The 27917-nt window shown below is 26.7% G+C and overlaps 3 protein-coding genes across 3 annotated transcripts; 2 read left to right on the top strand and 1 right to left on the bottom strand.

The window, feature by feature from the left end:
* The first annotated feature begins 99 nt into the window (after positions 1-99).
* Positions 100-3099, top strand: LOC129607931 (WD repeat-containing protein 3). The gene is made up of 3 exons (XM_055519193.1): positions 100-314; positions 387-949; positions 1002-3099. Exons 1-3 carry the CDS (start codon positions 157-159, stop codon positions 2987-2989), a joined length of 2709 nt encoding a protein of 902 aa, XP_055375168.1. The 5' UTR covers positions 100-156; the 3' UTR covers positions 2990-3099.
* A 557-nt stretch (positions 3100-3656) lies between these two features.
* On the top strand, positions 3657-8484 carry LOC129607921 (protein RRP5 homolog). The gene is made up of 5 exons (XM_055519181.1): positions 3657-3795; positions 3855-5649; positions 5719-7956; positions 8039-8204; positions 8265-8484. The coding sequence occupies exons 1-5, from the start codon at positions 3727-3729 to the stop codon at positions 8422-8424; spliced, it is 4428 nt and encodes a 1475-aa protein (XP_055375156.1). The 5' UTR covers positions 3657-3726; the 3' UTR covers positions 8425-8484.
* Positions 8462-10198, bottom strand: LOC129607923 (chromatin assembly factor 1 p55 subunit). The gene is made up of 3 exons (XM_055519182.1): positions 9936-10198; positions 9373-9867; positions 8462-9311 (listed from the first exon to the last, which is right to left on the bottom strand). Exons 1-3 carry the CDS (start codon positions 9955-9957, stop codon positions 8536-8538), a joined length of 1293 nt encoding a protein of 430 aa, XP_055375157.1. The 5' UTR covers positions 9958-10198; the 3' UTR covers positions 8462-8535.
* Between the last annotated feature and the right edge of the window lie 17719 nt (positions 10199-27917).

Below are 27917 nucleotides of genomic sequence, written 5' to 3'. Positions count from 1 at the left end.
ATTTAATATAAAGAATTAAATGTTTGGGAACCTCAGAAACTTTGAAGTTTTTAAATCCACACGTGCAAAATTGACAGTAGTTCAATTTTAATTTAAAAACATGTTTAGTGTTTACATATAAATCTCATATACAAAAAATTTAACTAAGTAAAAAAAATGGGATTAACGAAGCAATATTTGGCTTATCGACCATGTGGGGCATTTAATATAATTGCAAGTGGGCGGCCAAACATAAATTTTGCAGTTTATAATAATATCGAAGGAAGGTATTGCTTAGTTGGTGGCGCAGAAAATGCTATACTTTGGGATTTAAAGTAACTTTACCTATTTGCACTAAGTTTTATAACGTATACATTAATCCTCAATGTAATAATACCATATTTCAGATTAGGAACAAAATGTTTTCAATTGGAAAGAGAAAAGACGGAAGTAACATCATTAAGGATCAGTCCGGATAACGAGCATGCTGCCATTGGGTATATTGACGGGATAGTTCAAATATTTGAACTGAAAACACAATCATCTATATGTTCTTTATCAGTTCATAAAACAGCTGTGAATATTTTAAGATATGACAGTATTGGAATGCGGTTAATTTCTGGTGGCGCAGATACAGAGTTGGTTGTTGTAGACACAGTGTCTTTAATTGGGAAATGTCGTTTAGTAGGTCATAATGCACCAATTACTGATGCTCATTTTTTAGTAGAATTAGATAATGTTGCAATTTCCGGTTCAAAAGATACACAAATTAAGTTTTGGAATTTAGAAACACAAACTTGTTTTAAAACATTGGTAGATAATCGAACAGAAGTATGGAATTTGGCATATACAACCCAATTTTTGTTTTCTGGTTGCGGTGAAAGTACAATAAATGTTTATAAAATTACAAAAATTGATACAGAAAATAAAGAGGAATTAGTCGTTCCGCTCATAGAAGGATTAAGCATTGGTATGATTTTTTTTTTGCGTATGAATATATGTAACGTCTTAGATTTTTTTAGATGATGATAATTATGTAAGTCCTGTTCATGTAATTAATTGTGGTGTTATACAAAGAGCAGGTAAAGGTAGAACAGTTAATATGATTGCTGATGCAACTGGTAGAATACTGGCAGTGAACGGGACGAATGATGTCATAGAATTATTCTACTTATGTTCTAGAGAAGAAGCTATTACGCGATTGAATAAACGATTGAAAAAGTTAGAAAAAAAATCAGAAACCATTTCTTCAAAGGAGTTGTCGTTATCTGATGAAATCAAACGCTTAAATAGCATAAAAGTTGGGAATAAAATTAAATCAATAGATTTGCTATTTGGAGAAAATAATGAGTTGCGAATTTTAGTGAACCTTGCCAACAATTCGCTTAGATTATATTCCCTTGACTTATCAAAGAAAAACGGAGAAGCAATCCTTCTTAAATCAATTACACAATGTGGTCATCAATCTGAAGTGAGAACAGTTGCTTTTAGCTCTGATTCGCATTTAATATTGTCTGGAAGCGGTGAAAGTGCAAAAATATGGCTAAGAGAATCCATGCAATGCATTAAAACGATACCTACTGAATATGTTATAAGCAGTATATTTGTTCCTGGAGATAAGCATATAATCTTAGGCTTAAAATCAGGTAGTTTAATAATTGTGGATGTAACTGTTGGTGAAATTATTGAAGAAATACCAGCACATAAGAGTGAATTGTGGTCCATTTGCTTATTACCAGATTTAAAAGGATGTGTTACAGGAAGCAGTGACAAAACTGTTAAAATTTGGTTATTTGAATTAATAGAAAGCGAAAGTCAGAGTGAAAAAGTTTTATCGTTGCTTCATAAAAATACCTTAGTTTTAGAAGAAAGCGTTTTATGCTTGAAAGTCAGCCCAAATAGTAAATTTCTAGCGGTTGGATTACTCGATTCGACGGTTAAAATATTCTTTTTAGATAGTTTTAAATTTTTTCTTTCTTTATATGGTCACAAATTACCAGTTTTATGTTTAGACATGTCGTATGACTCTCAATTAATAGCAACAGGCTCGGCAGATCGTAATATAAAAATATGGGGCCTAGATTTTGGAGATTGCCATCGATCTTTATTTGCTCATGATGACTCGGTCATGAGCTTGCAATTTATTCCAAATACTCATATGCTTTTCACAGCTGGAAAAGATGGGAAAATAAAGCAATGGGATGCTGACACTTTTGACAAAATTACAACATTTTCGAACCATGTTGGGGAAATTTATAATATAGCAATAAGTTTTGATGGCTTATTTTTGGTGAGTAGTGGATGTGATCGTACGATAAGATTATTCAATCGAACTGATGAACCCATTGTGTTGAGCGATATACAAGAGGAAGAACGCGAAGAAATCGAGAATCGACAATTAGCTACAAGTGAAAATAACAGTGTTCCTTTATTACCAGGTTTAAAAATGCCTTCAAGAAAAACGGTTGGTTCTGAAAAAGCAGCTGAATCAATTTTAGAATGTTTGGAAATTTGTAAAGAATATGAAGTAGAAGGTTTGAAACTGAACAATTTACATCCATTAATGAAGGCATATGGAACATCTAACACAAATGATTTTTTAATTTCTGTCTTTCAAAGAATTCAATCTTCAGATTTAGAAGAAGCTTTATTATTACTTCCATTCTCTAATGTAATTGAAATATTAAAAAAGATTCCAGTATTAGCTGAAAGTCGAAAAGATCAATGTGAACTGATTTTGAGGATTACATTATTTTTATTTCGGGTCCATCAAAAGCCAATTACAAGCAATCACACACTTTCAAAAAGTATAAGTAAATTAATAAATATTTTACAGAAATTAGCGGAAGAGTTAAGAGATATGATTGGGATTAATTATCATTCATTACAATTACTACAAAGAGATATTGAAGAGCGTGAAGGCATTGAGTTCTTCCGCGATGCAACAAAATCAAAAAAGCAACGTGAAAAAAATAAAAAAAGGCTTCTTTTGAAAAGAGTTCATGTTTAAGATATTTTTATTACTTTTCCTTAATCGTGTTAGGTTTCCTTATATGCATAATTATGCATTTATGTACATATTATTATGTGTATACATATTATGTGAAAAATAAAAATATAAATTTTAAAATTTTGCGTTTTGCTGTAGTTTTATTTTATACATAATAATAAATCAGATGGAATTTGAGAAAGAGTTTTACCAAAGTTTTACTCAAATGTATTTTCAAGTAAGTAATTTTTTAAGTTGCTTTGCAGCAAAATCTGAACTAAGCAGTCTATTTTGTAAGAAATTCAAGAATCTATGCTTAATTCAGACCTCAGCAATAGTAGTGGTTATTGTACCGATCTTTTAACCGAAGGGTGTCTGACATATTGACTAAATACCGGGAAAAAATAATTTGCACTTTTGTACCAACTCGTGAATACCACCAATATAATATTATAACAGTAGCACTAGCACATTGACCACTAAACAAAATATTTTTTCATTAAATATTTTTTGCCTTTATTTTTTGAAACCTGAAACTTGTCAAAATAAAAACATAAAACGATTCATTTTTCTTGTCGATTTTATAATAATATAAATTTTGCTCCAAATACCGATTCCATAAGAAATATCGATTAGTTTCAATTGTCAGAAAATATTTGTAAACTCTATTCGCACATGCTTTCTTTATTTGTAAAATTTATTTAAGTATATTCAGCATTGTGTTGATCTTTATTAAAAAAAAATAAATTTAAAAAAAAATGGTTCTTGTAGAAACAAATTTCCCCCGCGGTGGAACTTTTGAAAAGCGTGAAAATCAGGAGAATATTGTAACTTTTATGTTTTACATAAAGATAAACAATTAATTAAGATTGGTTTCGATTTCTAGGATTTTGGGGCTAAGCAAATAAAGAAAAAGAAAAGGAAAGACAATTCTAATAAAGATGAAGAGCTTGAAAATAATGTTGCGATTGAGGCAATTTCGGCAGAACTTTTAACTTACAAGACTATTCAAGAAGGGATGATTTTGTATGGAATAATCAAACATGTAGATCCAATTTGTTTAAAAGTTTCATTACCGGGACGTATTGTTGGAAAAGTTTATGCTTCTTCAATATCAGATTCTTATAACAGAATACTTAAAGAATTCATTCAAACTTCAGAAAAATTGGAGAATTTTAAACCTTTAGATCAGTTGTATTCAATTGGAGACAGTGTTTACACAAAAGTCATGCAAATAAAGGAAAATGAGGCGAAAAGTCATATTGAAATCGTACTGTCTTTTAAACCTTCTGACGTGCACCAAAATTTATATCACGAAAACTTTACTAAAGGAAATATTTTTAACGGGGCAATTGAAGAAATACAAGATCATGGTTATGTTATAGAATCAGGTGTTAAGAATTTAAGATGTTTCTTACCAAAAAGCAACGTTGATGACGAAAATCATAAAGTTTTTTGTGTTGGACAGTTGGTATGTGTTAAAATAGTAAAATTAACACAATTTAAGAATGCTAGCACAGCGATATGTACATTAATAAGTAATGAAAATAAACGTAAACTGAAAGATATGATTGAACCACGTTTGGAGTATTTAATGCCATCGTCTATTGTAAATTTTACTGTCACAAAAATATTAAAAGATGGATTACAAGGCACAATTATGAATGGTAATTTCACAGCATATGTAAATGAACATCAACTAGCAGATCTATTTGCAATGCCAAGTGAATATGATGTTGATTCAACAATAGTAGCAAAAATTTTATATATAATGCCGCTTTCAAAATTAGTATATTTATCACTAAAAAAAGTAAAACAAAATTTTGAAGAAAATATATTAAAGCGAGGAACAATATTAAATGCCAGTGTACATAACCACGGAACAGGAGGCATTATATTTCAAATAGACGAAAATAAAAAGGCTGTACTATCTTTCAGTTCTTTAAAATCAAAAATCTCCGGAAATTTTGATCACGATGATCTTTTATCAAAATATAGTAAAAATTCAATGCACAAAATTCGAATAATTGATTATGATTTTGTCGATGAGTTTTATATTTGCACTGATAATCCAAACGTCCTCAATGAGAAATATTTTACTGTACATGATTGCGAAGTTGGTGAATTTGTTACAGTAACTGTAAAGCAAAAAGATAAAAATAATGGGAATTTATATTTTAAACTAGGAAATTGTAATGCTCTAATGGAGAAACTTTTTCAATCATCTCAAACAATGCTAACTACCTCAGAAAATTCAAAAATTAAATGTAGAATTTTGGCTACAAACAATGAGAGGAACATTGTTTATTTGACTAATAAACCAGAATATATGAAACAAAATTCAAAAATATTAGACAATGTGCATAAAGCTAAAGTGAATCAAGTTTTTTTGGGGACAATAGTCAAATGCACTGAAAGATTTTTCATAATAAAGTTTTTTGCTGGAATAAAAGGTATTTTATATAAAACCGCGGCAACACATTTTATGTTCTCGGAAATTTCTTCGTTTAATACTGGACAGACAATGCTATTTAGAATTTTAAAAAGAGAAGGTAATAAATTACTTCTAGGTTCAGCCAATGAATTATTAAAAATTGGTGATGTATCTAGAGCAACTGTAGAAAATTGCTTGGAAAATGGTTTAGAAATAACTATTAAAAAGGATGACCATGATATTAAAGGTTAGTCATTTTAATAAAATAGTTCATCATTGAATCAAAATATATGGAATAAAAAAAAATCAATTTTAGGTCTTGTTCCAGTTCAATTAATAACCGATTTCCCAGAATTAAATGTTCCAAAGCTTAAAACTTTTATTGTAGGACAACCTATTGAAGTTGCTTGTACTTTCAAAAATATATTTTCTATCAGGGATGTGGAATACTTCAGTTCAACTAAAACTAAAACATTTTCTTCTTTAAGATCAGGGGATATGCTCCGCGGTTCAATAAAAAATATTGATAATGACATCGTGGAGGTTTTGTTACCAATTCGGAATTATAACAAATTATTGCGTATTCATTTGAAAATGATATTACCTAATTTAATTTCAGAATCAAACATATTAGTTGAACCAGATCAGATTATATATGTTAGAATTTTGCACAAAGAACCAATAACAAAAGCTTTAACTGTTTCAGCAAAATTAACTGATGTTTGGGATGGTGATTTTCAGCTTACAGGAGAAATATTTGCAAAATTTTTAAATGAATTGAAAGTTTTAAAAAAATCACTAAAATCTCAAGAAGATCCATTTGGCAATTTGAAAATTGGAAAAATTTTATTGGCAAAATTTTTGTTCCAAGATAAAGAAAATTTGAATTATTATGTAGAATTAGAGAACGGCGTTCAAGGTATTATAAAACGGCACCTATTTTGTGCCGAATACAAGGAAGCAAATGAAACAAAAATTTTAAAAGAAGGTGATCAAGTCAAAATTATTATTTTGTGGATTGATTACAAGAACCGTATAGTTTATTGTTCAAATCAAGGTTCAACTCTAAGAAAAATAACGACCGAGCGAAAATTACCTAAAAATTTAGTCAATAAAACTGGAGTAAATGCAAAAGTTTTATTAATATTTGATAATTTTGTTGTTTGCTCTTTAAAACAAAACGAAAATCCAATCGTTATAGTACCAACACGTATGCACTATAACGATTTTGAGTCTAGTGTTACAACTAAAGTAATAGAAGGAGATTTTTGTCGCTTGCGGTTTGTAAATGAAAACTATCCTATAGCAGTTTTTGAGGACACTGCAAAGTTATGGAATAAATATAAAACACGTAAAAGGAAACTGCTAGAAATTTCGGAAGCAAAAAATAAAAAGCGAAAGGTTTTGGCGGGTTTTGCTGATACAACAGAGATAGTAAAAAGGCATCATCACAATGAAATAGGAAAATTAGAAATAGACTCTGACAGTGAAACTGATATGTTAAATTTTGAAAAGGAACTTAATGCATTAAGCGATGACGAGGAATTTAGTGAAGCAGAAGCAGTGAAAAATGGCAAAGGTCTGTCTACTGATATTAAAAAAAATAATTTGAAAATTAATAACAATGGTAAAAGAGAAATTAAACAACATAAGAATTCTTTTGAATCTGATAGTGATGTGCATTTGTCAGATTTTGAGCGTGAATTGAATATTCTTAGTGATAGCGAAGAAGAAAACAAGTCAGGAAAAGAAAAAATGGTGGACTCAAGCTCTACAGATATATCTGACTTCGAAAATGAGTTAAATGAATTAAGCGATGACAGTGAAACAAAAGAAAATTATATAAAAAATAATAAGATAGGGAAATTAGTTCTACCAGGCGTAAATGACTTTTGGTCAGCTCCTAATATAGAGTCACAAAAAATTAAAATCGAATCAAGTAGCGAAGATGAAAGTGACAGTGAAAGCAAAGTGAAAAAGAAAAAACGTTTAACAGCTGCAGAACGATTTAAAGCCGAAAAACTTGAAGAAGCACGAATTCGTGATATTGAAAATAAATATGCAGAAATGAATGATGAACCAGAAAATGCTGACCAGTTTGATCGACTAACTTTGTCTGATCCGAACAACAGTAAAATCTGGATAAAATATATGGCTTTTTATTTGAAAACTACTGAAATTGATAAGGCCCGAATTGTTGCAAAAAAAGCATTGAAAGTTATTTCATTTCGTGAACCTCAAGAATTACTCAATGTATGGGTTGCGCTTTTAAATTTGGAGTCAAATTATGGTACCAAAGAAAGTTTTAAGGAAACTTTCAAAGAAGCTTTACTTTACAATGATCATTTAAATATATATTTGAAGGCAATTGAAATACTAACAAACACAAAAAGTATTCAGGAACTGAATGATATTATAACACCAGCTATAAGAAAATTCAAAGATAATCCAGAAATATGGAAAACATCTGCGTCTGCTCTTTTTCAAGTAAATTTAAAAGATAAAGCACAACAACTTTTACACAGATCATTAAACTCTTTGCCTGAAAGGCAACGTGAGTATTGAAATTTTTTTATATACATATGTATAATATATCGTTTTCTAAAAAAAAAACTATTACATATTTTGTTTTGCAGATATAAATATTATAGTAGCATTTGCAAATTTGAATCATAAATATGAGGAAAAAGAAATGGCACACACATTGATGGAACAGGTTTTAACTTCTTATCCAAAACGAGTAGATGTGTGGTGTCAATATGTCGACATGTTAGTAAAAGATTCTTTGATTGAACCTGCAAGGTAAAAAATTCAATTTTATTACTAGAATGATGCAAATACACATTTTTTTGCTTCAATTAGGCGTACCTTAGAACGGGCAGTTATCCAAAAAATTCCTTTGAAAAAAATGAGAACAATATTCAAAAAATATTTAGAGTTTGAAGAAAAATACGGTGATGAAACAAACATACTTAAAGTAAAAGAGTTAGCGCAGGACTATGTAAAAAGAAATGAAATATAATAAAGTAATTGAAGGAAAACAAATTTGTAAATAAATTTCTTTCATGTTAAAAATATGTTTTTATTATATCTCAAGAAAAGTCAAATAAAATAATTGAAATTTGTAAATAAATTACGCGGCACCACTACCTTCTAACTCAGATGATGGGATTTCTGGTTCTTCATCATTATATATATTTTCTGCCATTTGCCATACTTGCATTATATTATCTTCCGAAACTGAACAAATTACCCATGGTTCATTTGGATTCCAAGAGAAGTCTGATATTTTTGCTGTGTGTCCTCCATGAATAAATAAAAGCTCTGGCGGTCCATCTTCGGCATCTTCTGCACTTTGTTCTTCACCTATTTTTGATAAGTCCCATACATGCAAACGTCGATCAGTTCCAGAAGATGCTAAAATTGTTTCGTTATGAGGTGACCATTGAACTTGAAATATTTCATCTTTATGTGATTCGAAGGAATGTAGTTTTAGTTTAAGATTTCTTAAATCCCATAAGGCGACAGTTTTATCTGCTGAACCAGTGGCCAAAATAAATTCAGAATAAGGGTTAAAACTTAAACAATTGACTTCAGCTGTGTGAGCGTCTACTGTATGTGAAGGTTTGGATGTGTTATTACAACGTGTGTCCCAAATCATAAGTTTTTGATCGTCAGCAACAGAACCAAATAAAGATTCATGAAGTAGATGCCAAGCTACATCTTCCACGACAGCTGTATGACCAGTAAAAATATTTTTAGCGTCAATTACCCGATGTTCTTTTGGTGTTGCGTTAATATCCCACAAGCAAATTGTATGATCATCACTAGCTGATAATAAATATCCATTTAAATTTGGATTCCATGATAGGCCATACCCTTCTTTTTGATGACCCCTTAAGCGAAGATCTAAAATTTTATGTATTTGACATATATAAAATCATAATTTATCATATAAATCATATCTAACCTGGATGACATTCTCCGCTTGGTTCTGGTTTGCTGGGGTGTTTTGTATAGTCAAATACTAGTACATCGCTAGAAGGCGTTTTAGTTGCAATAACACAAGCGTTCTGAGGCATATAACGTGCACGATTTACTTCTCCCTCATGATTGATTTTAATTTCAATTTCAATTTTTCCGGAAACAGATCCAAATCCACCAAACTCACCTTTTTCGTTGTCATAGTGAGAAGCATCAAATTGTGCATCTTCATTTGGTAGTTGCACACTAGCAATTAATAAGTGGTTTTGCTCATCAGAAGTATGCGTCCCTAATATAAGACGATGCACAGAATAATCTTTGCCTTCCTGTTTTGTAACGTCAGGTAACCATTGTGCAGTAAGTGATGGCCATTCTAAAGCATGTGTCATTACCAAATCATATAAAAATGGTGTATTTTTCTTCCATATTTTGTATTCTTCGTTTATTACACGTTCTTCTACAGCATCATCAAATGCTTCGGCTAAAAATTTTTCACTCAAAATTATGATCATATTTATAATTGTTATTACAATTTGTAATTTTACTTACCATTATCTCCTCTATCGCCCATTTTTCAATTTACCGCCAAATGAAGTCTTTTGTATTTTGATGAGTAAAATAGGGAACTTTTGTGTGTACACTTGATTTTCCTTATACTCTAATTGCAACTTGAATGTTATAATACTAATTAAAGAACTCACTTTAACAACCTATGAAATTTAAATATTGCAATATTTTTAGAGCCGTGCAATGCAAGCACTTTTATATTTGTTCCATTCCAACTTACTTTGACGTTTAACAAGCGTCGTCCATGTAGCCGGCCATAAAAGTAAAACAAAGTTTACAATCACTTTAATATCGTATCACCAATGCTACATGTACCTTAAAATTTATAATCTGTGATTTACGGATAAAATGAATTGATAAAGTTGTCCTTTCATTTTGCAATCATCTCTTGTATTACATAATTTGAAAAAAAAAACCAAAGTTTAAAAGAAAAATTAAAAAATTAATTATAAATTTATTAAATTTTGACGTTGTATATTATATTTGACACTTTCCGCAATGAAAGAACAAAGAAATTTTCAAATTTATAGCGACATCTATGTAAGAAATTGCTAAGTAATATAGATATTTGTTTATTATAATATTTACTTAAAGAGTGTCGAATATTTGATAATAGTTGTTAATTTGTCGCTTCAAAGTTTTTGAATAAAAGCTTCAAATAAAAGCTCTTCCCGTTTATATCCTGGCTGTAAAACATTCCCTAAAGCAAGTTCTATTGAAGAAAAATCATAAATGTTACGATTTAAGCATTAAATTAAAATGTTTTATAAGTTCATATTTACTTTTATTTATTTTTCAAAAAAAGTTTAGTACAATTGTCCTATTTCACTTTCAAGAGAAGTGTCCTTGAAATACATGCAAATATATGTATATACTGTAAAATTCACAACACATATAACAACATATTTTGTTCTGTGATAACACTTCTATAAACTGCTATGTATTTTTAAACGTTATATATGTACATATATATAATAACAAAAAGTAAATATATTATGTACATATATGTATACATATATATATATGTATACATATATTATATGTATACATATAATATATGTATACATATATACATATATTATATATATGTATATTAGATTTTTGTATACTTTCTGGTCCGGAAAATTAAGAATTACTCTTATTGTACCATTGATAATACATTAATCATGAGTTGAAATTAATGTTTCCGCTATACAATTTACTCTTTTGTAAACTGCATTAATTAAAATGTTATTTGTATTATAATTTATAGTAGGTAATAAATATAAAGAAAATATTTATGTATGTATGTACAATGCAAATCCACCTGTTTTCTGATAAGAGAATTTGAATTGTTGTCATAAACCGACGTACTTTAATTAACGCTTTAATAATCAGAGTCGAACTTACCATTTCAAGAGCCATTAAGACTAATATAATAAATTACTAAAATAGACGAATATTCCTGTAACGCGAATTTGTAGTTGACTGTAAATTTCAAATTATAATTTCGGTCTTTTTTTAACTTATGCCTGTTGTTAAACCAAAGACATTAAAAATACAATATAATTATAATGTCTTTGGTTAAACTTAAAGGCTTCTTCACTTTTACATTCTTTTTTACATAATACATGACGTAATTATATGCTTGTACCTACATAATATACTACATAATATAGGTTCGATTATAAATTTTACTTATCTTAAATTGTTGGTGTAAATTTTCAGGTAGGAACTTTATTATATAGGTTGATATCAGGCATTTATTTTCTATTTAATGAAAGAGCAGTATGTAACGTATGTATGCAAAAAAATGCACCAATAGATTGCAAGTACATTTATAGTTGATTCTTGAGTTGTAGGTTCATATATTTTTTCATTAAATATAAAAGTCAATAGTGTGCAATTTTTTTTTTTAAATGGGAGTAGATAGTTTAGTCATAATGGTAAGGCTTTAATTCTCTTAAAATTCAGTTTACACAGTTCACATTCAGTTGATATACATGACTGACGATTTTGATCACTGTGGTACGCTACATGATTTTTGTTCGTTAATCAAAATTATAGACTATGCAGATTGACAGTTAATCTGTAATTTTGACTACAAGATCTTTTAAATATGGTTTCACATTTTTTTCACAGAATAACACAGAAATTTCGAAAAAATAAAAGAGATCGTTGAATAGGGTATTGAACGTTTAAAAAATTATTTTGATATAAAAAACCAGGACAGTAACGTTATTTAGTTACTATACAATTATTTTGATATTTTTATTTTATTACAATTTCTTATTTGATGTCTTAATTACATTTTTAGTCATTTTTGAAATTTTGCCAAAGGAAAAAGAAAGATCAAAACGTTTATAAAAACTTATACAAACATGAATACAAAAATGGTGTGATATGAAAATAATTTTGTATGTTGTATTTTTCATTTTAATATTATAATACACCGCTACATGTAATATGTTGTTGTAAAAAGAATGACGGAACTGAAAAACATTTTTAAATTTTTTTGAGTTACTAAGTTTTCTGTTAAAACATATATAATGTAATCATCTGCAACTGTTTCAGCACTGAAACCCTGATATGAACACTAAGCGTATAATTTTTGCCAATGAAAGATATTTAAAATGTCAAGAGCAGTGAAAGATTTTGAATGAAATCATTTTTTTATATATATTGAATATTGTGAATTTTATTTGACTTTATGTAGTTTAACAATAGCCAATATCTGTTTATTTACTGTACAGATTGAAATAATATTTCTTGAGTTTGACATCACCTGTTTTTTGATCATTTTCAATTTTTCAATCCGAGCCTATTGCAATCGATTTTCAAGTCAAGTTAATAATATTTTATCGAATCGACTTGACTTGAAAATTTTAAGTCGACTTCAAACTGACTTAAATGCAATTCACAATGAGTTAATCTTCGATTTATTCAGCAAAACAATTTGAAGCGTTGAATAAAGTAGAGCGTAAATTTTTTAAAATTAATTTAAATATTTTTAAATTCTTAATATTTCACATAAATTATTATAAATAAGCTTATAGATTATTTGACCAACGAATTCAGATACCAAATATGTACTTGTATGTGTATTTGTTGTGTAAAAAATTACATAAAATTTGTGCATTTTCAGATGAAGTTTTTTTAATATTTTTGATTTTATAAGGGAATTGAAGTTTTTTTTTGAATTCAACTTTGAATTTAATGTCCTAAATCATTTTCTTTAAAAATAAATAAAAAATTAAAAGTTCTCAATTATTTTGTGAAAATATAAGAAAAATAAAGTTGTCCCTGCTATTTAATTCAAAATAAATTTTACAAGATTAAATTTAGAATTTTCTAGAAGTAAAAGTTTTTTATATAATAATTGCATTACAATAATTTAATTAAATCAATAAAAAATAAGTTACAATTTAAATTCTTAGTATGAATATTGCTAATTATAAATTGAATTTTGAGAATTAATAGAAATTTTTAAGGTAAAAATGTATGAAATATAAAAAATTGTTCTTGAATTTTTTTGAATCTCATGTACAAGTGTTTACAGACAGTGAGGTAAGTTATGTATGTATGTATTTATGTATATATATTTCATTAAATTTATATATATTAATTGTAGAATATTTGAAGAAATCAATGAGCCAAGCAGCATCTTTAAAACTACATTATATACAAATGTACATTGGTGTCGCACAATAGAACTTGTCTTTAATTCTTTTACTCATTCTCAAGGCACTTCATTTGTTAATTACTTTTTACAATTTTCTAATTTATTATATAAACCAAAGATTAGACACAAAGAAAACTTTTTAATTAAATATTGAGTGTGGCAAGAAAATTAACATTTTTATAAATAAATTTCCACATCAAGGCCATACATACTTAGAAAAAGGCTCCTACAAAACGTTAGCCTGGTAAACTATAACTAAATTTCTAAAGTAATTTAAATAATTTTGGCTCTTTAACCAACTTAATTACTCAATCATATTTGAAATAAGGTAGATACTACTCAATCATTACAACACTAAACTAAACACTATAACTAAATTTCTAAAGTAATTTAAATAATTTTGGCTCTTTAACCAGCTTAATTATTCAATCATATTTGAAATAAGGTAGATACTACTCAATCATTACAACACAAATTGTTGCATATAATTTTTAGAATCCTTTTTCCGCAAATAGTTATCTATTTCTTTAACAAGGTTTTGACCACAATAACTTGTAGACTATATATGAGTACCGTGAGATGGCAATTTAAATTGTTATTTATCAATGAAAATTAATTTATTAATAAAAATTTTTTTAATCTTTAATTTCTCTAAGTCATATTCAACAGAAAATCTTAGACTTTCTTAATAATCTAATTTTATAAATTGAAATCTGAATCTAACTAATAAAATTTGAAATAATGTTTGTCTTGTCCTTATTAGTGATGCTTTATCATGGGAATAACAAAATATTTTTCAGTTTTAAATTTTTCAATTTACATTGTAATTAATTATTTCAATTTTCTCTTCTATATTAAAATGTACATTACAATGTTACAATTATATGCATTGTAAAATAAGTTAAACAAAATAGTATATTTGAATGAAATCCTGTAAAGTATATAGATACCTATACAATTACAAAGAATTCATTATTAAAATTACAAAAATATTCATGAGATTTGCAATTCCTAAGCAAAATAAAATAAAAATTCAGAAGGAAAATTCTTACTATTTAAAGAATTTTTCACTTTATAAGTAGAAATAATATAGTAATAATTTTTCTTTTGTATAATATGAAAATGCATAAATAATTACCTTATTTAAGTTTATAACTCCCTTTTTAGGGATTTTTGTGGATATTTAAGGATATTTTATGTACTATACATGTATAGTTTTTGCAAAAATAAGCGGACTGTAAAATTATATAATGTTTTTTTTTTTATAAATATTTTAAATATTTTCAAATTTATTTTTTTGTAAATTTATTCGAAATTACTTGTATTCTGTAAAGCAAAGCAGTTATGAAAGGAAAAGTACAAAGCAATTTTAATTAATTTTTTTTTTATTAAAGTATAAGAACAAAAAAATTTCTCATGAGATTAGAATTCGCACGCTTTAATTTTTGTACAATATTTTATAAGTATTTGGAATTGTTTGAAAATTTTTGCATGAATTTTAGATTTTTTGATTTAAAATTATTTGTTTTAAGTATATAGTTATTTCCTTTACATATTTTTTAAGATTTCTACGTGCTAATCGTAAGAATTTCAAATTTGACTGTATTTTTAACAATTTGTAGAATTATTCTTGTTAAGTTTTTAATGAAAAATTCATACAACATAATATGACCTAGTGCAACTTGCCTTTTTACTTTTAATGGCTTGTAATTAAGTAATCTGTTTAGAATTAGAATAATTTCTAAACAATTGATTTAAAAATTATTCCAAATTTGGGGGGTGCTTAATTAAATTTTACCTATAATATACAAACTTAGAAATATAAGATTTTCTGGATTTAAATTTCATTTTTAATTTTGTTTTCAAATTCGATTTTAATTTTTTTGAATATGGTTTTAGATATTTTGTAAATGCAATCATTGTAAAATCGTTAATCATTTTAAATCACTTATTTCAGCTTGAAGGTAATCCTCTCATTATCATACAAACAATCTAGAAGTATGCGAGTGTAACTAAAATAGAAATTATACATTAAATTCTAAATTAAGATCCATAATACAAGAAACATGAATGACGTTCAATACTATGTAAATTTATATACTTACTTATATGTACGTATGTATATGAAAAACGTATTATTAATAATATCTACATGATATTTATTATAGTTCCTGAAATAATTTCACCTAAAATTTTAAGAGGACTTTTCTAATAACAAAAAATTATATTGCTGATTTACAATGTTAAACTAAAAATTTTCATTCTCTATAGTTTTTTGTCAAAATTCGTTATAATAATTTTATCCTTTAAATTTATTAATATAATATACTTAATGCTTTTGTACTTATTACTAAATAATTTCATATGTAAAACGTGTAAGTAGTTTTACAACGATATTAACAGCTTTGAATATGCTTTATAAAAGAATCTTAACTGAAAAGGGTTTACTATGCTTTTAATTTTATAATTTTGTTATAAAAAATTCTTAATTCTATATTGTATATTGAAATTTATACTATATTAATTGGATAACACTATATCAATATTATAAAAGGAGCGAAAATAAAAAAATGAGTAAAAAATTTAATATTTTAAGCTTAAAATTATAAAACCATTTTATATACTTAATTTTCCACAGAAATAAGCATTTTTTAAAAGATATTTGTACTGACAATAAATATGTTTGTATAAAAGTATTTACCCTTTTGTAATTCTTTATTGTTTAAATTCTCCTTGGTCTGATTTGAAAAGAATAATAAGGTACTATAAATATATACGAGTATGTGTACATAATATCGTATAGTATGTAACAATTTTTAAAACTTTCACAAGGCTTATTGGGATCCGATTTCGCTGTAAATTTTTCTCAATTAATTTCGTTAACAACCACAACTCAAATATTAAATTTCAAGAAATTCCGTCAATTACTTTTTGAGATTTTGTCAAATGTCATATCAAATGGACAGATTTCAAATGTAAAATTTGAAATAAATGATTGATCGTTTCTCTTGTAAGAGCAAAAACGTAAATTCGGCTTGTATATATATTAAGAATCCAAGGTGCTTTTTATATACAAAATTTTAGGAAAATCTACTGGTTGTAATATTAAAAATATTAAATATGTAAAATCGGCTCGTAGTAAACGTCCAGTTCCAGAGAGCTGACATATCACAAAGCCCGATTAAACCATCTCATACTCAAAATAAACTCATATTTTCGTGAACAACGTTTTAACCGAATTTGAGATACTGATCTGCACAGACAATCTAACAGACAAACAGACAAATTGACAGACATTTCTGTAAAAATAGTTTGTTTACGCTTTCCTACAATGAAAAAGTGTGTTTGCACATGTACCAACACATAACTTCTCTTATTGTATGCAACGTGGGCGGCAATAATAATAAGCACTATTATATATATTTCTTATTTGATATCTTAATATTGAAGGTGTCAACTTATAATAATTGTAGTCATTTGTTATGAAGACAATTTTTATACCCTGCACTTCGTGAAGGGTATATTATCTTTGGTATGGAGTTTGTAACTACTTGAAGGAGTCATCTGCGGTATGGACATATATATATATTCTTGCTCAGCGTAAAATTCTGCATCGATTTAGACATGTCCGTCCGTCCGTCCGTCCGTCCGTCCGATCGCACGATAACTCAAAAACGAATAATGCAATCGGCACCAAACTTTCACAAGTTTTTTCTTTTGTGCCAAGGACGAACCCTATTGTTATTGGACTAAGTCGGACAACGGGTTCGGGTAGCTGCCATACAACTCCAAGAGTTTATTTTAAATATTTCAAAAACTAATAAAGGTATAAATATAAAATTTTGTATACATGTGCCCAATTATATTCTACACATGCTCTAAAAATTATAATGGGATAGCTGCACCGGTTCGGGTGGCTGCCATACAACTCCAATAGCAAATTTCTTATATTTGGCAAAATAATAAAGTCAGATTCATGAAACTTGGCAGTCATGTGTCCAATTATAGGTCAAATATATTTCTGAAGTTTTAGAGGAATCGCTTGACAGGTTCGGGTACCTGCCATACAACTCCAGAAGCTAATTTTAAATATTTGGAAAAATAATAAAGTCAGATTCATGAAACTTGGCAGTCATGTGTCCAATTATGACTCAAATATATTTCTGAAGTTTTGGTGGAATAGCTCGACAGGTTCGAGTAGCTCCCATACAAGTCTAAAAGCTTATTTTAAATATTTGGAAAAATAATAAAGTCAAATTCATGAGACTTGGCAGTCGTGTGTCCAATTATGGGTCAGACATATTTCTAAAGTTTTGGTGCGATTGCTTGACAGGTTCGAGTAGCTCCCATGCAAGTTTAAAAGCTTATTCTTAATATTTGGAAAAATAATAAAGTCAGATTCATGAAACTTGGCAGTTGTGTGTCCGATTATAGATCAGATATATTTGCGAAGTTTTAGTGGAATTGCTTGGCAGGTTCGGGTAGCTGCCATAAAACTCCAAAAGCTTATTTTACATATTTGGAAAAATAATAAAGTCAGATTCATGAAACTTGGCAGTTATGTGTCCGAGTATAGATCAGATATATTTGTGAAGTTTTAGTGGAATTGCTTGACAGGTTCGGGTAGTTGCCATATAACTCCAAAAGCTTATTTTATATATTTGGAAAAATAATAAAGTCAGATTCATGAAACTTGGCAGTTGTATGTCCAATTATAGGTCAGACATGTCCGTGAAGTTTCTATAGAATGATTTCAGAGGTTCGAGTAATTGCTACACAATAACGAAAGGTGCAGGGTATAATTCAATCGGTTTATACCGACTGAAACGTTTTTACTTGTTTTTATATTAAATATGGAATCGGAAACGATTTCGCGGTATGATGAACAGAACAAAACAAAAAGATTTTTTTCCAAGAAAACTTTTTTAAAACAAAAAAAAAAAAGTTGAAAAACCTAATCTAGAAAGTTTTTAGCAAAAAAATTTAAAAAAAAAAAAAGCAAAAAGAAGAAAAGTGTTAAAAATATTTTAGACTTGCTTTTTTGTTTCTTGGGAAAAACAAGCCATAAAAACTTGTGCAAAATTTCAATATTTTTAAAATCTTGTCGTTGAATAAATAAAACCATAATTCGAAACTTGGAATTTGTTTTTTTTCTTTGGTCTTTTTGTATTCGAAAACACCATTGGCAATTTTCTCCTACTTCGGAATATTTTTTCACTAAATGAAAGTTTTTTTTTTTGAAAAGGAAGAGTTTATGTACGTAGGGTGAGCATTCAGTAACATTAAAAAGATTCAAATATTTTTTCTTATAGAATGAAAATTTTTAAATCGGCTTCCAATGTTATTAACCATTTATCCATTTTTTTTCTATTACTATTTTTAAATCTTTGCATAAAAGGATAATTTCAAGAGGATACTTTAACGTTTAAGCTAATAATTATTTGAAGGTTGAAAGAAAAACTTACAAGAACCTCAATTTATAAAGAGTGTATGCAAAATACGGAAATGATATGAAAATTAATAATGTTCGATTGTTGGTCAAAAAATCGTACGCTTATAATAAACTGTGAATACTTTTTCAATTCTTTCGAAAATAACGGTGTCCTTTATACAGTAAAAGCTCCATAAGGTGACCACTTAGGGGCTGATGAAAAATTATCACCATCTAGATTTGGTCTATATATGTATAAAAAAAGTTTTTAATCCTATTTTCTGTTTTTAATCTGACAGAAAATAGTGATCAATATTCGGAATATGGAGATTATTATATGACCCTCCTTGAAGAGGCTTCTTCTCTGGTTACATTATGATACGATGGTCAGATTATTACAGTAGTATTATACTGTAAGTATTCAAAATAGAAATTTTCATAATTTAAGAAATAAACTGTTTTTAAGCAAATATTTTAAGTACATATGCAGGCAATACTAGTCGAATTCAATTCAGGTATAGTCGATTGTTGTAAATATTTTTGCTTTAAAAAAATATTTAAATTTCAAGCTATAAATAACAAAATAAATCATACCATCACATTTAAAAAATTTACCATTTTCGTATTGAGGGTTCTGTATTCAAATATATGTAAAATATAGGCGACAGCACATTCTTTCAACACTGTGTCTATACTCCATAAACTTTAGCTGTTGTTTTCATTTTCATTGTATGAAAGCTTCTTCACTTTTTATTTTAATTATTAAATGCTCTATATCAATTGAAATTTTTTATTTCTCAACTCACATACCAATATCAAAAAATTATACTGAAAAAAAAAAGGAATTTTATTTAAATTTTAAAGAAAATAAATAAAAAAAAAATATTTAAAAAAAAATCAAAATAAATACAAAATATCTGCAATAAAATTCCCAGTATGTTGCATTTTTATGTATGTATGTAAGTAAAATCAAAATAATATCTGCTGTTTTTGAAATGAGAAAAAATTCAATAAGAAAAAATTGTTTCTCTACTATCGAACCACGTTCTTCTTTATTGTTTTTTTTATGCTAAAATTGACAATATTATTGAAAGAACTTCAACTTATATACACAATAATAAATTCAACGAGTAAATTGTTTACATATGTATATACATAGGTACATACCCGAAGACTTTAAAATCGAAATTCACTTTCATGTACACGTGATAAAAAATTAAAAAAGTCCTTTTTAAAACAAAAGAAAAAAAGATAAAATTGACTCAGTCAATTCTAGGATCTAGATCAATATACTAAATTCCGTAACAAAAATATGACACTACATATATAAAAGTCAGATTGACATTAAACTATCAAAATTGCAGTAATAAAGCATTTATACAAAGTTCAACTTATGAGTTGTATTTGCTGAATTGTGTAGTAATACAGCAATTACTGCAATTTTGAAGTTATGGTAATTATATATACTGCCATAACAATAAATTTATTAATGAACATCCATAAAATTAGAGATTGCAATTCAGTATACATACTAGGTAGGTATACAAGTAAATTACAGAATTTTTTAGTATATAGTATTTCTGCAAACAAACTATACAACCTAAATATGAAATGGCCGTAAATGTACTGCTTTAAATTGTAAGGAAAAAAACCGTATCTCGGCACCTAAATTCTTTTCTTCAAGACGTTTGCATTTATTGTTGGCATGTTTGTGTAACTTTCATGCAATAAATTTAAGTATAATATTTTATTATAAAATTATTTCATAATATTGTATACAAAATTTTAAATAAAGATTACGTTGACATGAACTCAGACAGTATCTTTGTTTCAATTTGATTTGATTAAAATTAGCAACTTATATTGATATTCAAATTTTCAATCTTATCAGACATGTATAAGTATTCCAGACTTACATTTACATACTCTAAACATTTAAAATTCAAAATAATATGTACGTGAAAATCAATAAAAAATTGACATTATTTATACATACACACTTACATATATGTATATAACTGAATATAACAGATTGTGAATATTAATTTGGAAAATGAAAAACAAATAAGAAAGAAAAAACAAATAACAAATAATGTTAATTTGGTTGAATTTTGGCCTTTTTACTAACTAAACTTGCTGATGTGAAATTTGAATACTAAAGTTTTTCATAGCTTCTAAGTATTACTAAATTATTTTGTTTTGAAATTATCTATAGAAGCTGTTGATAGCATTTATAGAATTATAACTTAGTTCTATCATAATAATGGCTCTATTACCAACCTTGCTCACACTTTAAGTACCCATAGTTTCCGGGATATGAGTACATTTTTTGTTCGAGTTGTTTGGTAATACTTCATACTGTAGTTTGTGTCAATATGAAATCTAAATAAAATCCAGTTCTTCGTGATTAACTGCTTCAAAGAATTCATAAAAATTTTAGTAATTTTATAATACCCTTAAAACATTGATCCTTACACAAGTATAAATATTCACAGCATTCAAAAAAAAATTGCAAGTACACAATTTATTTTTTGTTTTTTAAACCAAAAATATTGTTTTTATATTATTTTAACTTTTATTTTCAAAAAGAATTCAACTGATGTCAAATAGTTTCCTTATTTTTTATTTTATAGAATACAAAATTAAACAAAATTTTAATAAAGCAATAATAATAATAGTATGCGTGGAATATTGATGGCGTCGGTAGGTATATACAAAATTCAAGCTAAAGGTTGTTGACAATTGAAAATATCATTGAATTTAAAATTTAAATGCATACATAAATTCTCTACGTAACATACATATGTACATATGAACATCAAGATATTACATACTTTTTGGCTCATTCATTGCGATGTTTACATTTTTAAATTTCCGCAGTCTTTAATAATTTGTTCGAATGAAATATGGGAGATCAGAGCAAGAAATTCCAATAAAGTTTTGAAAAGTATAGGCAAAACATAGTCAAGATCGATTTTAAATTCTTGTCACTCGAAACATGTTGAGCAATGTTGAGCAATTTTAAATGTTCACTAGGATCTATTTTATGTATATACAATGGAATATATAGTAGTGCATTTAAATATGAGCCATGCTGTATATTTAATAAATTTCTGTCAACATTTTTTATTTAAAAAAAAATATTTTCGTTAAGTTTTCCGAGTTATTAAAAATTCACCCTTTTGTTTGCACATTATGTAATAGTACTTGCTCAGTATTGTAAAAATTGCATCGTCCAAAAGTTCTAACATTGGCCGTAAGTCCCACCATTAGTGTAATAATTTATCGGTAAATAAGATTAATAATAATCAGATTTCGTACCTAACCCTAATTAAATTAATATTAATTAGGGTTAGGTACGAAATTTCGTATTTAACTTTAATTAATTTAATATTATATCATAATTCTAATTGCAACATTAAATTATTGCAATTTTATTAAGTGTACGAGTAATAAAGTAAGACAATAGGTATGTATGCATGTTTGTACATCTTAAAATTGTTAGAAAGTTTGTTGAAAACATTATCTATGATTTATTTTCTTGTTATATAGCCCATTTTATAAGAGAAATATAGTCCTGATTCTCATTTCATAATTCTCATAAAGTTATATACGATGGCGATTTTAGCGACATTCGTATTAAAAATTAAATTAATTTTTTTTGTTAAAAAATTTTCATTCGAATTGGATTTTTTTTTTGTTTAAATTACAAATAAACTTTTACAAAATAGAATTTCTCTACTTAAATTTTATTATTTAACCGCATTTAAATCTAACAATAGATTATTTTCGTTCTCAATAAACTTGTTTTTATAACAATACGAAGGAATGGTCGTCCCAACAACATAACTCAAAATCTAATTGAGCTAAGTTGACCAAATTTTTACAAATAATTTATTATAGCAAATGCCAGAACCTATTTAAATTGGATATGATTAATTGTATATAAGAACTTATTGGTTACTGGTTCGGGTAGCTTCAATGCAATTTCAAAATTTATTTTGCTATATGTAAGAAACCATTGTGTTTGATAAAAGCTATTAAAATTGATTGGTTCCTTTCGGTAGTTGCTATGCAATTTGTTAAGTTATTTGACATTATCTCAGAAATTATTGGGGTTATAATATAGAAATTTCATGAAAACAAGTGAATTACTAGGGCTGTTATGTGTGATATTATCGTTAAAATTTCTTGACTTCTTGTGGTAGCTGCCATACAACTTCAGTAGTAATTTGATCATATCTTAGAAAATATTGAAAACATAGTATTAAAATTTTGCATAAATTAATGTGGTAATACGGCAACTTAAAACCATAGCCTGTTCCATAGTCAGCTATGGCATATTTATTCCCATATAGGATAACAAATTCATACGGATATCATCGTGTTGACACGGTCAACTCTATTTTTTTTCGTTTTTTTTTTTATTTTTTGTAATTAGTTTTACAATATTTTTTTACCAAATGTTATTTTAGTTTATGGTATACGAATTTTAAATATAACATTATTGTATGTCTAAATTAAAGGAATTATTATAACAAAAAAAAAAGTATAACAAAATACTCACTTTTAAGCTTAGCCAAAATATTTTATAAAACTTTTCTATCTTTTCCATATGATGGTTTTTTTTGAGTAGTTTTTAGAGTATAGACTATAGACCAGGAATATTTTTCCAGTTTTGCTTTTATTGTATATATATACATATTATGTAATTATAGAAAAACTTTCTTAAAATTTTTTTAATTAAAAAATTAAAATATTTTAAATAATAAGATTTTGAAAAATTTAATTATATTTTTTTTTCTTTTTCATTTTAAATACTGAAAAAGTTTTTTTTTTTTGTTTTCATTCAGAAATAAAATAAAAACAATTGAAATAATAAAATGATTTTAATTTTTCATTCCAATATTTGTATGTATGTAACTAAATTTAAACCATCTGTAAAATATTACATGAATATCCTTTAAAGGATAATAATATCAAAAATGAAAACATTATACATTGTATATATAATTTCAACTTTAATACTTGCTTTTGTAGTAAAATTTATAATAGCCTAAATTGATGAAAAACAATCTGCAACGCGGGTAAAATATAATTACATAGTTCAAAAGTTTGTAAGGAAAACAAAAAAGGGTAAAATGTTTTTCTGTTGTAATAAATTTCATATGAATAGTAATCAGCATGTTACTAATAAACTATTATTATCTAAGTATAACAGTTTAATTTAATATATTATATAAGTAAGTTCAGGCGCGGTTCTGATGTATTCGTCGCCCTAAGCGGTTCCTAAAAAGTGCGCCCCCCCCCCCCCCCTTCAACCTTTTCACCTATTTTATTACTGTGAACAAAATTTAATAGGCATTGCACATTGTGCATCATAAAGCAGTTTCTTGTAACCTTATTGTGCTGAACTATAGAATTAAAGTCTGGAACTAAACTTTCAATTTTTTGTTTTATAAATTCAAAAACAAGGTAATTTATTTAACTGTACGTTTTTTTATGAAGTTATGATCAGATTTATATCAATCACTTAAACTTGATTTTTTGATTTTAACAACCAAAAAATTTACTTTTTGACGTAAGTGAAACTTATTGTAAAAGGTTCTATGAAAATTATATCAAATGAACTTTTTCACAGCTTATTTGAATATGAAAAAAAGTAAAAAATTATTTTTATTTTTATTCGTAATTTTATTTTTATTTTTATAATTATTTTTATTTTTATTCGTAAAATTTGGCTTTTTATTTCACAAATCGCCTGAGAAATGAAGCAGCGTATAAAAAAAGTTTCGACTTGCATTCAAAAATTTAAGGAAAATCAAAGTTTCGTTCTAAAATTTGTGACTTAAAAACTAAGCTTTTCATGTACATAGCTATAAGCTTTTATACTGTTCATTATATTTTTTAGATTTTATTAAAATAAATGCATTTACTGGTATTTATAGGCTCGTGGTTTTGAAATTTTAGAATGTCGTTTTGCTTAACTGTTTTAATTTTGGAGATAAATGTGTGAAGCAAATTATGCGCCATTTCATTTTACTCTTATTTTTTGGATGACTTACACTACATCAATTCAGCATAAAAATTCTTAACATTCACTTGATTATTAAACAACATTTTTTCAATTCAATATAAGTAGTAGATTTTATCAATTAAAATTTAATTCTGTGATTGATAACAGTTTTTTCAAAAACGAAAGCAGAACATAGTAGTAGAAATTCATAACGATCATGTAATTTTAAAATTCATTCAAAATTTTTTGTTGTTAAACAAAAACAAAATATTGGTATACACAATCTCAATATCAAGCTATGCTTTCCATCATTTAAGAATATTGCTCTCATTCTCTTTTTCTAATTTCTTTCTATTCTCATTCTTAATTTGTGTTTTTTTTGTTTTGTTCTTGTTGTTTACTAATGCAATAGTATACAGAAAAGTAATACATTATAATAATGTGTTTGTTTGTTTGGTGAGTGGGCGCCAACTAAGCAAAAATAAAATTTTGCATGTATGAAACAATTTAAATATAATGTGTACGAACGAGTGTAGCCACTAAGCATAATAAAAATTTTGCTTTGTGATATAATTATATGTGTACGAGCGAGTGTTGATAGGGAGCAATCTCAGCAAAATAAAAATTTTGCTTTATGAGATAATTATATGTGTACGCATGAGTGTTGATCTTATTCATATTAGACAATATAAATTATGTGTACATGTGTATTTTTGAATATTTTTATTTGTTGCGTACATTGCTTCTATATATGTATGTATATTATATGAGACGATTTCACTTATATATATGAACGTTTGAATGTATACAGCTGTGTGAAATAATATTCTGTGTTTATAGGCATATACAGTACATAAAAAATAAGAATGAAAGAGTAGTGTAGAGTAAAGAAATGTATGAGTAATTTTAATTCTATGAACATTTTTTGTTATATGGTGCAAATAGAAAATATGTGTAGGAACAAAATATTATGTTTGCATGTAGGTAGATTTTATTAAGTTAATTTCGCTATAAATTGATGTATAAAAAAAAACTTGGAATCCTTTTTTTTGGGTGAAAATTTTTTTTTTTAAATTTAGGGGTTTTTTAAGTTTTCAATGGCGCCCCTATTTTTTATCGCCCACTGCAAATGCATACTTTGCATGTATGATAAATCCGGGGCTGAGTAAGTTTAAATTATTATGGATTTTTGGAATTTTAGTAATTATATATTTAAGCATTTACATTTAGAATGTGTTTCTTAATTTTTTAAGACCTTTTAATGGATTCCTATACTTATGTAAATTTATTTAAACTGTAACAAAAAATGCATTATTTGTCGGTGTACTAGAAACTATTTCCGATATTTGAATATCATGGTAACACTATTAAGCGAAGCAGATCTAATTTCAAGTTGACTTTATATATAGCAAATAAAATGCGAAGTAGAATGCGTTAATTTTATTTTATCAGTGTTTACAATTTGAATTGTGTTGTAATGTACTTCGGATGTCGGTAATATATGTACTTACAACGTTACCAATTAAATACAGGTTCGATCAGCAAAAAGTTATTGAAGTCTTAGAACGAATATAATATTCTTTCAGAACTAATGGTCTTACTTTCAGATAAAAGATTCATGTAAATTAAATAATAAAATAACAATAGTAAATAAAATAAAATGTTATTCACATTTTGTAGTAGTATTTTAAATTTGTAACAATAAAATCAACTCTAGAATTGTCATGCAATTACTGTATATGTAGTTCTCACTGTAGTGAAAAACTAACACAAATACAACAGTTCTGTACAATAAAATGCAAAACAAAAGAAAATCGATAAATTTTCAACAATCTGGGTGCGTTTACAATTTTTGTTTTTATAGCAAAACCTACATATTTAAAATAAAAATATTCATGAATAAAACCTTTTTAAATTTATGATAATATCCTTACAACAGAATCTTCATTTAATCAAGTTTTCACCTTGGTTATTAAAATATAGTTTATATTGTTTTATTGTTTTAAATTATTATTTTGAATTTCTTTGAAGAAAATATTTTGAAAAGACAATATTTTCCTTGAACAAGCTGCAGTAAATGTTTTGTGTTTGATTAAATTTTAAGAAAGTTCATTACCATCTAAAATATGTGCATACTGTTATACTGTTATACATAATGTATGTATAGGAAATATTAAGTAATTTTTTTTAATTAAAAAAAAACCATTTTTAAATCGTTATTTTTCGTTATTACGTTGGAATAGAAAACAAAATCGAAAATTTTGTTATAATGACATCCTTTAAATCAAGGACTTCGATTATAACAAATGAAAAATAGTCAAATGTAAATTGATATACATACGTATTATTTACAATGTAACCACACAAAATAAAGTTCAGTATTTAATATTTACAATAATTACAAAAGGTTAAAATAAAAGAATTTATATTTTAATTTTAAGATGAAAACAATGATTATGCAAATAGAATATTTTTGAATTTTAAATGCATAAGGTACAAAAGGAAACAATATGGTGTAGTTGCATAATTTTTACATTGAATTTTTACATACCTACATAATGTATAGATATGTAAACTGTAAGACCTAAGAATTTTATAAGAATGCATTGACAAATCTAATCGCCGACCGTTATTAATAGAGAACTATGTGCGAAACATTTGTACTTAATGCTTTAATGCACAAAGTCGTTTTAATTATAATTGAGATTTGAATAAGTTTAATGTGAATAATGTTATGCATACTTATTTACCATTTTGCGTAAAATTTAAAATTTTGTTTAACAAGAGAGAAATTTCATGAAATTTTGGCTACGGAATCAAATTTTTTCAAAAATCGATCTTTGTTTTTAGAATCGA

This window comes from Condylostylus longicornis, unplaced genomic scaffold (genome assembly GCF_029603195.1).
Source record: "Condylostylus longicornis isolate FDR11 unplaced genomic scaffold, ASM2960319v2 ptg000030l, whole genome shotgun sequence".
Lineage (NCBI taxonomy): Eukaryota > Metazoa > Arthropoda > Insecta > Diptera > Dolichopodidae > Condylostylus > Condylostylus longicornis.
This window is presented reverse-complemented; position numbering and strand designations above follow the sequence as displayed.

Excerpts from the sequence above, each read along its gene's own strand:
- LOC129607931 (XM_055519193.1), top strand. The coding sequence starts at position 157 with ATGGGATTAACGAAGCAATATTTGGCTTATCGACCATGTGGGGCATTT. Across the intron at positions 315-386 it reads GCTATACTTTGGGATTTAAA|ATTAGGAACAAAATGTTTTC; the intron begins GTAACTTTACCT and ends ACCATATTTCAG. Across the intron at positions 950-1,001 it reads CATAGAAGGATTAAGCATTG|ATGATGATAATTATGTAAGT; the intron begins GTATGATTTTTT and ends AGATTTTTTTAG.
- LOC129607921 (XM_055519181.1), top strand. The coding sequence starts at position 3,727 with ATGGTTCTTGTAGAAACAAATTTCCCCCGCGGTGGAACTTTTGAAAAG. Across the intron at positions 7,957-8,038 it reads CTCTTTGCCTGAAAGGCAAC|ATATAAATATTATAGTAGCA; the intron begins GTGAGTATTGAA and ends TTTGTTTTGCAG. Across the intron at positions 8,205-8,264 it reads TCTTTGATTGAACCTGCAAG|GCGTACCTTAGAACGGGCAG; the intron begins GTAAAAAATTCA and ends TGCTTCAATTAG.
- LOC129607923 (XM_055519182.1), bottom strand. The coding sequence starts at position 9,957 with ATGGGCGATAGAGGAGATAATG. Across the intron at positions 9,868-9,935 it reads GGGCGATAGAGGAGATAATG|CCGAAGCATTTGATGATGCT; the intron begins GTAAGTAAAATT and ends AAAAATTTTTAG. Across the intron at positions 9,312-9,372 it reads AAGCGGAGAATGTCATCCAG|ATCTTCGCTTAAGGGGTCAT; the intron begins GTTAGATATGAT and ends ATAAAATTTTAG.